Here is a 15,783-nt window from a genome sequence, read left to right as displayed (position 1 = left end):
TTCCACTTTTGAGTTTACATCCCTACTGGCGCTTCTTTTGTGCCATTGTGATTGCACAGTGGGGTTTGAGACATATGGGGGGCTTCATTCTAATGAAAATTCCTCTACTGTTCTTCTCTTGTGGACAATAGTGGGGCGTCCTGGTAGAGCGCAGTGTTCTCTCCCGCTGTGGGTTTAGGTTGCAATAAGAAAAGACGAGGTTGAACCAAAGAGATAGAAAAACACTGATTGCTGATTATTTACCTAAAAGACTGGTGAATTCAGATACAGGCACGCCTCACTCACACATAGTTCCACTTCAGGACCAGTGTGTGTTTCAGTTTTCTTGCCCTGATGTGGGATCTGAGCCGAGGATGTCTTTGTGGCTTGTTCAGCCCTTTGAGACACTCGTGATTTAGGGCCATATAAGTAAACATTGATTGATTGATTGATTGATTGAGTAGACCCCACAAAGTGATCCGAGGACATGAGATAATGTCAATCACACAGCATCTACCTTTGCTTGTTTATTAGTACAAGTTCATATGTTTGTTTTAGCCATTTCATTGGATTTTGTATTGGTTTAATATGTATGGCAGGGATATTCAACTCAATTGTTTTGGGGTCCACATTTCTCGAAAGCTAAACTGGGGGGGTCGGACCTCTCCCTTCACTATTTCTCTTATTTTGTATATTCCAGAGAACCATCGTCCTTTAAAGTAGACTTTTGATTTTGGCCTATCTCGTCAGAGTAACAGGAGCGTTCTGCTGTTTTTAAAGAGGAACTGCCCTTTTTTGTGGACTGTTGCCTATCGTACACAATCCTTATGAGAGACAAGGAGACAAAGCATTTTTTTTTTGCATTCTAATTTGTAATAATCGGCTCGTTGTAGGTGCATACTTGCCAACCTTGAGACCTCCGATTTCGGGAGGTGGGGGGGGGCGTGGTCAGGGGGCGTGGTTGGGGGCGTGGTTAAGAGGCGAGGAGTATATTTACAGCTAGAATTCACCAAGTCAAGTATTTCATATATATATATATATACATATATATAAGAAATACTTGACTTTCAGTGAATTCTAGCTATATATATATATATATATATATATATATATATATATATATATATATAAAAATAAGAGAAATACTTGAATTTCAGTGTTCATTTATTTACACATATACACACACATAACACTCATCTACTCATTGTTGAGTTAAGGGTTGAATTGTCCATCCTTGTTCTATTCTCTGTCACTATTTTTCTAACCATGCTGAACACCCTCTCTGATGATGCATTCTGCTTCGTCTCCTTTTTGTGTGCGCAGTTGTGCACTGCACTCTCTAAAAGCCGTAGATGTTATTGTCACATATGCATGTACAGTAGATGACAGTATTGTCCTGTTTAAGAGTGTCACAACATTGCTGTTTACGGCAGACAAACTGCTTTACGGTAGACGAAAACGTGACTGCTGTTGTGTGTTGTTGCCGCGCTGGGAGGACGTTAATGAAACTGCCTAACAATAAACCCACATAAGAAACTAAGAACTCGCCCTCGATCATTCTACAGTTATAACGTGATTGGGCAGGCATGCTGTTTATTTTGTGGAAAGCGGACTTGAAAACAGGCTGTCGACACGTCACTCAGGTCCGCCTGAATTTCGGGAGATTTTCGGGAGAAAATTTGTCCCGGGAGGTTTTCGGGAGAGGCGCTGAATTTCGGGAGTCTCCCGGAAAATCCGGGAGGGTTGGCAAGTATGTGTAGGTGGCTAGCAATGCAGCTAATAGGATCAACCATTCTGCCTCTAAATCACTTTGAAATTGCATTCAAAAATTGCCAACAAGACTTAATTTACGTTCTGTAACCTGTATAATAAGCAAGCTGTAGCGACATTGTTATTGTAAGAGCAAACACTGTGGAACGGTGGAGAGACTATGTCTCCCAGCTTGCCTGGGAAGGCCCCAGAATCCCCCGGGAAGAGCTGGACAAAATAGCTGTGGAGAGTGATTTCTGGGCTTCTTCTGTCTGCTCTTTGTGCTCGCTTTTATAAGCAGTAGTTCATCCTCCGTATATTCATAGGTTGTGAATCCTCATTTGTCCAAAAATAGTTGTCTCTGTTGTCTGCTACCAGGTCTGCCATGATTAGAACACACAAGCGTTTGTTTCCGGAAGTAGGAACACACTTTTGTTGTCGGAAGTGCGCTGCCATGGAAACGGAAATAAATGCGCTGAGGAAATAAGTGATGACCAAAATAGGGTCAATTTTGTACATATTACATATTGTTATGAAGGTGTTTGTTACTACATTATGTATATACTTGCAGTGTGTATATTGTACATATTACATATTGTTATGAAGGTGTATGTTACTACATTATATATATATATATATATATATATATACTTGCAGTGTGTATATTGTACATATTACATATTGTTATGAAGGTGTGTTACTACGTTATAATTTTTTTAATAAACCTTTATTATAAACTGCAACATGTACATACAGCTGAGAAACAATAATCAAAATAAGTATGGTGCCAGTATGCTGTTTTTTTCCAATAAAATACTGGAAAGGATAGAAATGTAGTTTGTCTCTTTTATCCGATTATTAATCGATTAATCGAAGTAATAATCGACAGATTAATCGATTATCAAATTAATCGTTCGTTGCAGCCCTACATTATATATATACTTGCAGTGTGTATATAGTACATATTACATATTGTTATGAAGGTGTATGTTACTACATTATATATATACTTGCAGTGTGTATATTGTACATATTACATATTGTTATGAAGGTGTATGTTACTTCATTATATTCGGGCTGCAACAACTAATCGATTAAAATCGATTATAAAAATAGTTGGCGATTAATTTAGTCATCGATTCGTTGGATCTATGCTATGCGCATGCGCAGAGGCTTTTTTTTTCTTTCTTTCTAATAATTTTTTTTAATTATTTTTTTTATAAACCTTTATTTATAAACTGCAACATGTACAAACAGCTGAGACACAATAATCAAAATAAGTATGGTGCCAGTATGCTGTTTTTTTTCCAATAAAATACTGGAAAGGACAGAAATGTAGTTTGTCTCTTTTATCCGATTATTAATCGATTAATCGAAGTAATAATCGACACATTAATCGATTATCAAATTAATTGTTAGTTGCAGCCCTACATTATATATTTACTTGCAGTGTGTATATAGTACATATTACATATTGTTATGAAGGTGTATGTTACTACATTTGATATATATAAACTTGCAGTGTGTATATTGTACATATTACATATTGTTATGGAGGTGTATGTTACTACATTATATATATATATATATATATATATATATATATATATATATATATATATATATATATATATATATATATATATATACTTGCAGTGTGTATATTGTACATATTACATATTGTTATGAAGGTGTATGTTACTACATTATATTCGGGCTGCAACAACTAATCGATTAAATTGATTAAAATCGATTATAAAAATAGTTGGCGATTAATTTAGTCATCGATTCGTTGGATCTATGCTATGCGCATGCGCAGAGGCTTTTTTTTTCTAATATTTTTTTTATTTTTATAAACCTTTATTTATAAACTGCAACATGTACAAACAGCTGAGAAACAATAATCCAAATAAGTATGGTGCCAGTATGCTGTTTTTTTCAATAAAATACTGGAAAGGATAGAAATGTAGTTTGTCTCTTTTATCCGATTATTAATCGATTAATCGAAGTAATAATCGACAGATTAATTGATTATCAAATTAATCGTTAGTTGCAGCCCTACATTATATATATACTTGCAGTGTGTATATTGTACATATTACATATTGTTATGAAGGTGTCTGTTACTACATTATATATATATACTTGCAGTGTGTATATTGTACATATTACATATTGTTATGAAGGTGTATGTTACTACATTATATATATATACTTGCAGTGTGTATATTGTACATATTACATATTGTTATGAAGGTGTATGTTACTACATTATATATATACTTGCAGTGTGTATATTGTACATATTACATATTGTTATATAGGTGTCTGTTACTACATTTTATATACATACTTGCGGTGCGTATATTGTACATATTACATATTGTTATGAAGGTGTCTGTTACTACATTATATTAGGGCTGCAACTAACGATTAATTTGATAATCGATTAATCTGTGGATTATTACTTCGATGAATCGATTATTAATCGGATAAAAGAGACAAACTACATTTCTATCCTTTCCAGTATTTTATTGAAAAAAACAGCCTACTGGCACCATACTTATTTTGATTATTGTTTCTCAGCTGTTTGTACATGTTGCAGTTTATAAATAAAGGTTTATAAAAAAAAAAGAAAATAAAAAAAAAGGCCTCTGCGCATGCGCATAGCATAGATCCAACGAATCGATGACTAAATTAATCGCCAACTATTTTTATAATCGATTTTAATCGATTTAATCGATTAGTTGTTGCAGCCCTACAATATATATATACTTGCAGTGTGTTTATTGTACATATTACATATTGTTATTAAGGTGTCTGGTACTACATTTCATATATATATATATATATATATATATATATATATATATATATATATATATATATATATATATATATATATATATACATACACTTGCAGTGTGTAAATAACAGTTTGATGGAGGGTTTTGAAGTTGTTTTAGAAGGCTTTGAAGGCTACAATGGTGACTCCCATTAGCCACATTTTTTGTAAAGTGTTTTTTTTCATCATCTGTAGAATCCCCCGAAAAACAAAAACATGTGTGTTCTTGTCTCTCATAATGATTGTGAACAGTAGGCAGCATTCCAAAAAAAATTGCAGTTCCTCTTTAAAGACCTTTTGCAAAAAAACTATTCGAAGATCATCTCTTCACTTAAGTGCTTTTTAAGACACTGCTGAAAAAATGTGAGTCTCTCACAGGTTTTTTTAATAACTGAACTCACCAGCATCCAGTTGAATAGCCTAAATGAGGAAAAGGAGAGGTCCTAAAATGGAATCTTGAGGAACACCATTAGTATAATTAAATAAATTGAACATCTGCTGACTGCATCTGAAGTAAAAAAAATAAAATAAAAAAAAGGCAACAGCAACACCCTACTTACATAAATCACATTTAGAAAAAAAGTTATGACTGCCAAAAACGAAATGACCTAATGGGGTGCCTTGAAGAACACCTAAGTTATGTAAAGCCCACGTTTGCAACCAAGTGTCAATGCAGGGACCTGCCAATGTTTTTAGTGGTACAGGTGCCTCTATACAACAGGACCACTGTACTATTTTTAGGAATTTGCTGCAAAAATGTTATTGTCCTGAATATTGAACTGAATTCGGGGGCTAGTATGGTGTCATTCCCAGGCCAGATTTGATCTCCTCATGCCCATCCATCCATTTTCTGTCGCTTGTCCCTTTTGGGGTCGCTGGGGGTGCTGGAGCCTATCTCAGCTGCATTCGGGCGGAAGGCGGTGTACACCCTGGACAAGTCGCCACCTCATCACAGGGCCAACACAGATAGACAGACAACATTCACACTCACATTCACACACTAAGGTATTGCATGAAAATCATGCCTGTCTTTAACCCATCAGGGTAATGCACATTGCAGCAAGATTAAAGCATTAGTGACTCAGTGGAGCACTGGACAGATTTATCCCTCCATTTTCGACCACTTAACCTACCATATTTACACTCTTCCTGGGTTGGGACTGAACCCACTCTGGCTGCACGGAATTATTGATCACCTGACCACAGCATCCAACACTACATAGAATTATGTGGTTCAAGGGGAGGTGCAACAGCTTGAGAAATCAATCAATCAATAAATCAATCAATCAATGTTTACTTATATAGCCCTTAATCACAAATGTCTCAAAGGGCTGCACAAGCCACAACGACATCCTGGGCTCAGATCTCACAGCAGGGCAAGAAAAAACTCAACCCAACCGGTGCAATGGATTAGGGTTAGGGTTAGGGTTAGGGATCTAGTTAATAGTGTGAGAGTCCAGTCCAGAATGGATCTAGTTAATAGTGTGAGAGTCCAGTCCATAATGGATCTAGTTAACAGTGTGAGAGTCCAGTCCATAGTGGATCTAACATATTAGTGTGAGAGTCCAGTCCATAGTGGATCTAGTTAATAGTGTGAGAGTCCAGTCTATAGTGGATCTAGTTAATAGTGTGAGAGTCCAGTCCATAGTGGATCTAGTTAATAGTGTGAGAGTCCAGTCCATAGTGGATCTAACATATTAGTGTGAGAGTCCAGTCCATAGTGGATCTAGTTAATAGTGTGAGAGTCCAGTCCATAGGGGATCCATACTTGCCAACCTTGAGACCTTCGAATTCGGGAGATTGGGGGGTGTTGAGGTGTGTGTGTGTGTGTGTGGGGGGGGGGGGGGGGGGCCCGGAAGAGTTAGGGATGCAAGGGATTCTGGGTATTTGTTCTGTTGTGTTTATGTTGTGTTACGGTGCGGATGTTCTCCCGAAATGTGTTTGTCGTTGTTTATACGGCCACCTTCAGTATAACCTGTATGGCTGTTGATCAAGTATGTCTTGCAGTCACTTTTGTGTGTATGCAGAAGCCGCATACAACACGTGACTGGGCCGGCACGCTGTTTGTATGGTGAAAAAGCGGATGCGTCGACGGGTTGTAGAGGACGCTGAAGGCAGTGCTATCACGGCACGCCCTCAATATTGTTGTCCGGGTGAAAATCGGGAGAATGGTTGCCCCGGGAGATTTTCAGCAGGGGCACTGAAAAATCGGGAGGGTTGGCAAGTATGAGTGGACCTAGTTATTAGTGTGAGTGTCCAGTCCATAGTGGATCTAGTTAATAGTGTGAGAGTCCAGTCCATAGTGGATCTAATTAATAGTGTGAGAGTCCAGCCCATAGTGGATCTAGTTAATAGTGTGAGTCCAGTCCATAGTGGATTTAGTTAATAGTGTGAGAGTCCAATCCATAGTGGATCTAGTTAATAGTGTGAGAGTCCAGTCCATAGTGGATCTAACATATTAGTGTGAGAGTCCAGTCCATAGTGGATCTAGTTAATAGTGTGAGAGTCCATTCCATAGTGGATCTAACATATTAGTGTGAGAGTCCAGTCCATAGTGGATCTAGTTAATAGTATGAGAGTCCAGTCCATAGTGGATCTAGTCAATAGTGTGAGAGTCCAGTCCATAGTGGATCCATACTTGCCAACCTTGAGACCTTCGAATTCGGGAGATTGGGGGGTCGGGGTTTGGTGGTAGCGGGGGTGTATATTGTAGCCCGGAAGAGTTAGGGATGCAAGGGATTCTGGGTATTTGTGCTGTTGTGTTTATGTTGTGTTACGGTGCAGATGTTCACACGAAATGTGTTTGTCGTTGTTTATACGGCCACCCTCAGTGTGACCTGTATGGCTTTTGATCAAGTATGTCTTGCAGTCACTTTCGTGTGTATGCAGAAGCCGCTTACAACACGTGACGATGTTTGTATGGTGAAAAAGCGGACGCGTCGACAGTTTGTAGAGGACGCTAAAGGCAGTGCCATCACGGCCCGCCCTCAATATTGTTGTCCGGGTGAAAATCGGGAGAATGGTTGCCCCGGGAGATTTTCAGGAGGGGCACTGAAAAATCGGGAGGGTTGGCAAGTATGAGTGGACCTAGTTATTAGTGTGAGTGTCCAGTCCAGAGTGGATCTAGTTAATAGTGTGAGAGTCCAGTCCATAGTGGATCTAATTAATAGTGTGAGAGTCCAGCCCATAGTGGATCTAGTTAATAGTGTGAGTCCAGTCCATAGTGGATCTAATTAATAGTGTGAGAGTCCAGTCCATAGTGGATCTAGTTAATAGTGTGAGAGTCCAGTCCATAGTGGATCTAACATAATAGTGTGAGAGTCCAGTCCATAGTGGATCTAACATGATAGTGTGAGAGTCCAGTCCATAGTGGATCTAACATAATAGTGTGAGTGTCCAGTCCATAGTGGTTCTAACATAATAGTGTGAGAGTCCAGTCCATAGTGGATCTAACATAATAGTGTGAGAGTCCAGTCCATAGTGGATCTAACATAACAGTGTGAGAGTCCAGTCCATAGTGGATCTAACATAATAGTGTGAGAGTCCAGTCCATAGTGGATCTAACATACTAGTGTGAGAGTCTAGTCCATAGTGGATCTAGTTAATAGTGTGAGAGTCCAGTCCATAGTGGATCTAACATACTAGTGTGAGAGTCTAGTCCATAGTGGATCTAGTTAATAGTATGAGAGTCCAGTCTATAGTGAATCTAGTTAATAGTGTGAGAGTCCAGTCCATAGTCGATCTAACATAATAGTGTGAGTGTCTTGTCCATAGTGGATCTAGTTAATAGTGTGAGAGTCCAGTCCATAGTGGATCTAGTTAATAGGGTGAGAGTCCAGTCCATAGTGGATCTAGTTAATAGTGTGAGAGTCCAGTCCATAGTGGATCTAGTTAATAGTGTGAGAGTCCAGTCCATAGTGGATCTAGTTAATAGTGTGAGGGTCCAGTCCATAGTGGATCTAGTTGATAGTGTGAGAGTCCAGTCCATAGTGGATCTAACATACTAGTGTGAGAGTCTAGTCCATAATGGATCTAGTTAATAGTGTGAGAGTCCAGTCTATAGTGGATCTAGTTAATAGTGTGAGAGTCCAGTCCATAGTGGATCTAACATAATAGTGTGAGAGTCCAGACCATAGTGGATATAACATAATAGTGTGAGAGTCCAGTCCATAGTGGATCTAGTTAATAGTGTGAGAGTCCAGTCCATAGTGGATCTAGTTAATAGTGTGAGAGTCCAGTCCATAGTGGATCTAGTTAATAGTGTGAGAGTCCAGTCCATAGTGGATCTAGTTAATAGTGAGAGAGTCCAGTCCATAGTGGATCCAACATAATTTTAAGTTAAAGTTAAAGTACCAATGATTGTCACACACACACACTAGGGGTGGTGAAAATTTTCCTCTGCATTTGACCCATCCCCTTGTTCACCCCCTAGGAGATGAGGGGAGCAGTGGGCAGCAGCGGTGCCGCGCCCGGGAATCATTTTGGTGATTTAACCCCCAATTCCAACCCTTGATGCTGAGTGTCAAGCAGGGAGGTAATGGGTCCCATTATTATAGTCTTTGGTATGACTCGGCCGGGGTTTGAACTCACAACCTACCGATCTCAGGGCGGACACTCTAACTACTAGGCCACTGAGTAATAGTGTGAGAGTCCAGTCCATAGTGGTTCTTGTTAATAGTGTGAGTCCAGTCCATAGTGGATCTAACATAATAGTGTGAGAGTCCAGTCCATATTGGATCTAACATAATGGTGTGAGAGTCCAGTCCATAGTGGATCTAACATAATAGTGTGAGAGTCCAGTCCATAGTGGATCTAACATAATAGTGTGAGAGTCCAGTCCATCGTGGATCTAGCATAATAGTGTGAGAGTCCAGTCCATAGTGTATCTAACATAATAGTGTGAGAGTCCAGTCCATAGTGGATCTAACATACTAGTGTGAGAGTCTAGTCCATAGTGGATCTAGTTAATAGTGTGAGAGTCCAGTCCTTAGCGGATTTAACATACTAGTGTGAGAGTCTAGTCCATAGTGGATCTAGTTAATAGTGTGAGAGTCCAGTCCATAGTGGATCTAACATAATAGTGTGAGAGTCCAGTCCATAGTGGATCTAGCATAATATTGTGAGAGTCCAGTCCATAGTGGATCTAACATAATACCATAAATTGGGTTTATTTGAAACGTCTTGCTATAATATTGTTTTACATGCAGGAAATAATGCAAAGTATATACAAATGATGAATTAAATGGATACATTTAACACAATTTTTACCTTTATTAAATACTCTTGTTGGCAAAAGACGCCGTGAAGCTAAGAAACAGCCAGGTAGACGCCAGCTTCGTAGTAGTGCTTTCTTGAATTCAATATTTTTTTTCACCTTCTTTATTAAAGTGCTGGCATTCGCAACTTTCTTTGACACCATGGTGCATTATTTTGCAGTCGTACAAAAAAAAAGCACCAACATGTAGAATTCTTTGTTTAAACACTTGTTTCTGTAAAATGATATGTGGGCAATCCGATGATTTGGCCGTATAATAACCGAAACAATATACCAAAACCGAGACAAAATTCTGTCAACATTTTTGTTGAAATGCGTATCATATGAAAAGTGTAGCAAATGAAAATTGAGATACCACTGTAGTAGTTCACTAAGTGGTCTAACCAACTTGTGGAATAATCAAGATGTCTTTTAGTATGAAGAGTTTATTTGAGATTATGGTTTCAGCCAAAACTACTATTGAAATATCCGACTGGACACAAGCAGTGTGACCCTGAGACCAGGCTGTCAGAGCCACTCTGAATTGCACATTCCTATTTGGAGAGTTGTGATGGAGTGTTCTGCCATTCAGCTATGCTGCCTGAATCAACCCCTATCCCCCGCACCCCCCTGGAAGATGTCAGTGAATGTAGCGTGGTGGTACCTTATCTCCACAGATGCCACTCATTGGGAACATCAAAAGGAGCTTTGGTATGAGCGCAGAAGAGGATTGTGTAACGTCCTGGATGGGGGAGCGGGTGGATGGCACGCATGTCTCCACCGCTCTTCAACGATGCTAACAGCACATTTCATCACACTAAAAACATTAAAACATCCTTCTCATTACTTGTAGAATGTCTATGGAATTATCCTGCTTCTGCTTTTTGACGGAGGCAAAAAAATATTTTATTTGATCCTCCCGGTACGTTTTTCGTAAATTTCCTGAATAGATCTGTGTATCCGGTTCTCGCCAAGAGTTTAGACACACTTTTCTATGTTACTGAATGAGGAGGTGCCTGTAACACCTGTATTTCCTTCATTATTTTGAACCTCAATCTATATACTTCTTAGGGTTGCAAAGGGGCGGAAAGTTTCCGGTAAATATCCGGAAAGCTTCCGGAAATTTACCACGGGAAGTCAAGCTCGGGAAGTTTGGAAACATTGAGCATTTTTTGATTATTCAAAGTTGGACACCGTCCATGGGAATTAATGGGGGATTACAATAATGATATGTTATTGGCAGTGACGTGCGGTGAGGTCCATGGCTGGTGAGGCGCTGACTTTATCACAGTCAGATTTACAAACATATGAACCCTAAAGAGTATCTTATTCACCATTTGATTGGCAGCAGTTAACGGGTTATGTTTAAAAGCTCATACCAGCATTCTTCCCTGCTTGGCACTCAGCATGAAGGGTTGGAATTGGGGGTTAAATCACCAAAAATGATTCCTGGGCGCGGCGCCGCTGCTGCCCACTGCTCCCCTCACCTCCCAGGGGGTGATCAAGGGGATGGGTCAAATGCAGAGGACAAATTTCACCACACATAGTGTGTGTGACAATCATTGGTACTTTAACTTAACTTTAACTTTACACATACAAACTGTAGCACACAAAAAAGCACATTTAATTTAAAAAAAACGTTTACCTTTACTTATAAATGAAGTCCATGCGCTGCTCCTTCTGAACAAAAGCATCGATAACTTGTTTATAGAAGTCTTCCTTATCTTTCTTCAGTTTTAAAAGTCTCTCTGTCTCGATGGAGATCTTCCTTTAAGTATTACCTCCTGCTTCGATTGAAAGTCCAGTTTAGAAAACTGTTTTATTTTAGATATGTAAAAGTCCAGGCAAGAGGAAAAAATAAACGATCGCTGCTAACTGTTGCTGCTTGTTGTCACTTCTTCTGCAGCCGAGTAGTCACATGAATGATCTCTGGGATCACTACCGCCCTCTACCACCAGGAGGCGGGATTACTGCGAGCCTCACACAGTGGGTCTTCGCAGCAGTTTTATGATTGCTAAGCACAAGAAATACGTTACACACATACAGTTGTTGACTAAATACACTGTACATTATATACCTCAGCTAACTAAACTATGGAAATGTATAATATAATTCATATAGCAATACGGTCTCACTGCACAGCAGGCCAGCAGTTAGCCGAGGCATTGCGCAATCCATGGTGAGGCTCAACTCAGTGACGTGCCTCAACTGGCTGGTGACTCACCGCAAGTCTTTTCTCAGTATTTGAACGGCAAATGTGAAAATTCAGCGATTTTGAATAAAAATAATCTAAAACTGGTGAAGTTAAATGGAAAATAAACGATTGTAGCTGAGATAGGCTCCAGCGCCCCCCGCGACCCCAAAGGGAATAAGCGGTAGAAAATGGATGGATGGATGGAACTTTATAGTATAATCACTTGGATACATATAACAATTGAATTATTTTTTTTCTTTTTACATTTTTTTTCTTTCCATGATGGCAGGTGAGGCCCCGCCTCACCTGCCTCCCCTGACTGCACGTCACTGGTTATTGGGCACTTGTCTATATGCTGCTGCATCTTTGTGGCATTTTTGACGTAGCTCTTTGCACAGTATTTGCAAATCTACACCGCCTTTCCGCCTACATTGGTTGGGGTGAAATGTCTCCACACATCAGATGGTGTATGTGGCATTATTCTGTTTGTATTTATTTATTCTTGTAAAACACTAACACAATGCCACACACAGATATACATAGTCAGCTAAACAATTGGAGTAGTCTTTAAAAATATTTTACTGATGGACAAATGAATAGAAATAGACTATATTAATAAATGAACACTCAATCAGCATGTTAAATCAAACTATAACCTACATTCTTGTATGACAACAGAATGGCTAGTAGAACAGAAGGCAGAGGAAACTACACCTTTTGATTTAGTATTTGCTAGTTGAACTTTACACATCACAAAAAAGGTAAATTCGGATCACTAACGTTGTTTGCATAAATGAATGGGATTTAACATAGATACGGCGTGGCGAAGATGGGAGAGTGGCCCTGACAGCAATCTGAGGGTTAGGGTTCAATTGCCACCTTCTACCATCCTAGTCACGTCCGTTGTGTCCTTGAGCAAGACACTTCACCCTTGCTCCTGATGGGTCCTGGTTAGCGCCTTACATGGCAGCTCCCACCATCAGTGTGTGAATGTGTGTGTGAACGGGTGAATGTGGAAATAGTGTCAAAGCACTTTGAGTTCCTTAAAAAAGGTAGAAAAGAGCTATACAAGTACAACCCATTTACCATTTACCACAGTTAACGGAGAAATATAGTAACAAGCAATTACACCTCTATTAAACGTAAATACCATATATCAAATATATTTACCCCAGTTATATCATCAACACTCACCTGACTGGATGAAGTCCTTGGGCTCAAATACTAGTGTGGCCTCAATAGCCCTGCTGTAGTGTGTAGCATGCTGGGAATTATCTGTGCATGTGATGGAGGAATACACTGTGCAGGGTTGAAATTCTACTGAGATTGCATTAAATCAGGTTGTTTTAGCTAATAATCATGCTGCAAGATCTAGCACAGGGGTCACCAACGTAAGGACCAGATGAGTCGCCCGCTGGCCTGTTCTAAAAATAGCTCAAATAGCAGCACTTACCAGTGAGCTGCCTCTATTTTTTAAATTGTATTTATTTACTAGCAAGCTGGTCTCGCTTTGCTCGACATTTTTAATTCTAAGAGAGACAAAACTCAAATAGAATTTGAAAATCCACGAAAATATTTTAAAGACTTGGTCTTCACTTGTTTAAATAAATTCATTTATTTTTTTTACTTTGCTTCTTACAACTTTCAGAAAGACAATTTTAGAGAAAAAATACAACCTTAAAAATTATTTTAGGATTTTTAAACACATATACCTTTTTACCTTTTAAATTCCTTCCTCTTCTTTCCTGACAATTTAAATCAATGTTCAAGTAAATTAATTTTTTTATTGTAAAGAATAATAAATACATTTTAATTTAATTCTTCATTTTAGATTCTGTTTTTTCGACGAAGAATATGTGTGAAATATTTCTTCAAACTTATAATGATTAAAATTCAAAAAAATTATTCTGGCAAATCTAGAAAATCTGTAGAATCAAATTTAAATCTTATTTCAAAGTCTTTTGAATTTCTTTTAAAATGTTTGTTCTGGAAAATCTAGAAGAAATAATGATTTGTCTTTGTTAGAAATATAGCTTGGTCCAATTTGTTATATATTCTAACAAAGTGCAGATTGGATTTTAACCTATTTAAAACATGTCATAAAAATTCTAAAATGAATCTTAATCAGGAAAAATTACTAACGATGTTCCATAAATTAATTTTTTAATTTTTTCAAAAGGATTCGAATTAGCCAGTTTTTCTCTTTTTAATCGAAATTGAAGATAAACTATGTTTCAAAATTTAATTTTAAATTTGTTCGCGTTTTTTCCTCTTTTATAAAAATGTTAGTGGCTAGCTAGTTAAAATGGGATATTGTGATTTCATAAGACTGTCTTAGAAGTGATCATTTGAAAATGTTCAATTTGAAAATTGTGCACTTAAAGAAAATATAAAAATAAAGTGTTGCATATTGATATTTATCTGTTTCGATATATATTTATTGTGAGAAATCATTAAGATGATCAGTTTTTCCAAAAAGATAAATATCATTAATTATTAGAGTTAAAGAGTTAAAGGTAAATTGAGCAAATTGGCTATTTCTGGCAATTTATTTAAGTGTGTATCAAACTGGTAGCTTTTCGCATTAATCAGTACCCAATAAGTAGCTCTTGGTTTCAAAAAGGTTGGTGACCCCTGATCTAGCATGTTGCATTCAATGTTTATTCCCATTAATTTCCCATATATTCCCGTTAATTCCCGTTAACTCCCATATATTCCCGTTAATTCCCATAGAAAGTTTCCAATTTTGAATATTCCCGGAATTTTGCAACCCTAATACTATTTGAAGCTAAAATGTACTGTTTGTGTGTGTGTGCGTGTGTGTGTTTGTGTGCGTGTGTGTGTGTGTGTTTAGGGTGTGAACTTGGGCAGTTCCGCTGTGGGACGGGCCGATGCATCCCATTGGACTGGTACTGTGACGGCACATCGGACTGTTCGGATGACTCTGATGAACATGACTGCCGTAAGTTGCCCACCATCCACACTCACAACCTAGCAAAGTTGAAATCATATTTTTTGATAGACTTGACTGAAATGTTGCTTTCCAGCTTGAAATGATTCAGCAGGATCATTTCATAGGCGATCATACTTAGTAATTGATGATATTTGGTATATTTTTACACGTATGTGGAAAATTATCCTTTTCCATTCTTCCCTACAGCTCAGATAACATGTGATGAAAGTCACTTCCAGTGTCTTAGTGATGGTGAGTGCATCCCAGATGTGTGGGTGTGCGATGATGAGGAAGACTGTGAAGATGGTTCAGACGAGCGGCAAAACTGCCGTAAGTACATTGTGCAGTATCGATTATTACTTCTGCCAAGTGGTTATGTAATCCTCGGGGTTTTTGGTCTGGTAATTAGTTAGCAACATAACTCAAAAAGTGAAGTGTGGAATTTCAGGGAACTTTCAGAAAAGGTCCGAAATGGAATAGGAACCAGAGAATTTCTACTACGTTACCTTACATTTACATTACAAGGCTCAACTTATTTCTGTGTGCGTATGCTAGCGGCCCTGACCCCGCCTCTACCCATGGAGACAAAGAAAGTGGATTACTGACAAGAGGTTTCACTCTGTTGTATTTCAGCATCCTGAGATACCGAGTTATTTTCCAGTTATAATTGTAGTCGTAATCTCAATTCAACTCAATGAAAACTACTCTCGTCACTATTATTATTTCATATTTAATGTCAAGGTAACATTTTTTTTTAGCTCACTAAATAGTTAACATACTCATGAATAAAGTCAGACAAAGCAATATCT

General features: G+C 38.3%; 1 protein-coding gene across 1 annotated transcript in view; it reads left to right on the top strand.

Moving 5' to 3' along the window:
• lrp2a (low density lipoprotein receptor-related protein 2a) overlaps nt 1–15,783 on the top strand; it is a 161,955-nt gene that overhangs the window by 8,907 nt on the left and 137,265 nt on the right. The window contains exons 2-3 of the mRNA XM_061971676.1: nt 14,876–14,983; nt 15,182–15,304. Coding sequence (XP_061827660.1) covers nt 14,876–14,983; nt 15,182–15,304 — 231 coding nt within the window. The remainder of the gene's footprint in view (nt 1–14,875; nt 14,984–15,181; nt 15,305–15,783) is intronic.

This window comes from Nerophis lumbriciformis, linkage group LG13 (assembly GCF_033978685.3).
Source record: "Nerophis lumbriciformis linkage group LG13, RoL_Nlum_v2.1, whole genome shotgun sequence".
In the NCBI taxonomy this organism is placed as follows: Eukaryota; Metazoa; Chordata; class Actinopteri; order Syngnathiformes; family Syngnathidae; genus Nerophis; species Nerophis lumbriciformis.
The sequence above is the reverse complement of the archived record's forward strand: the minus strand, read 5'-3'. Positions and strand labels throughout refer to the sequence as shown.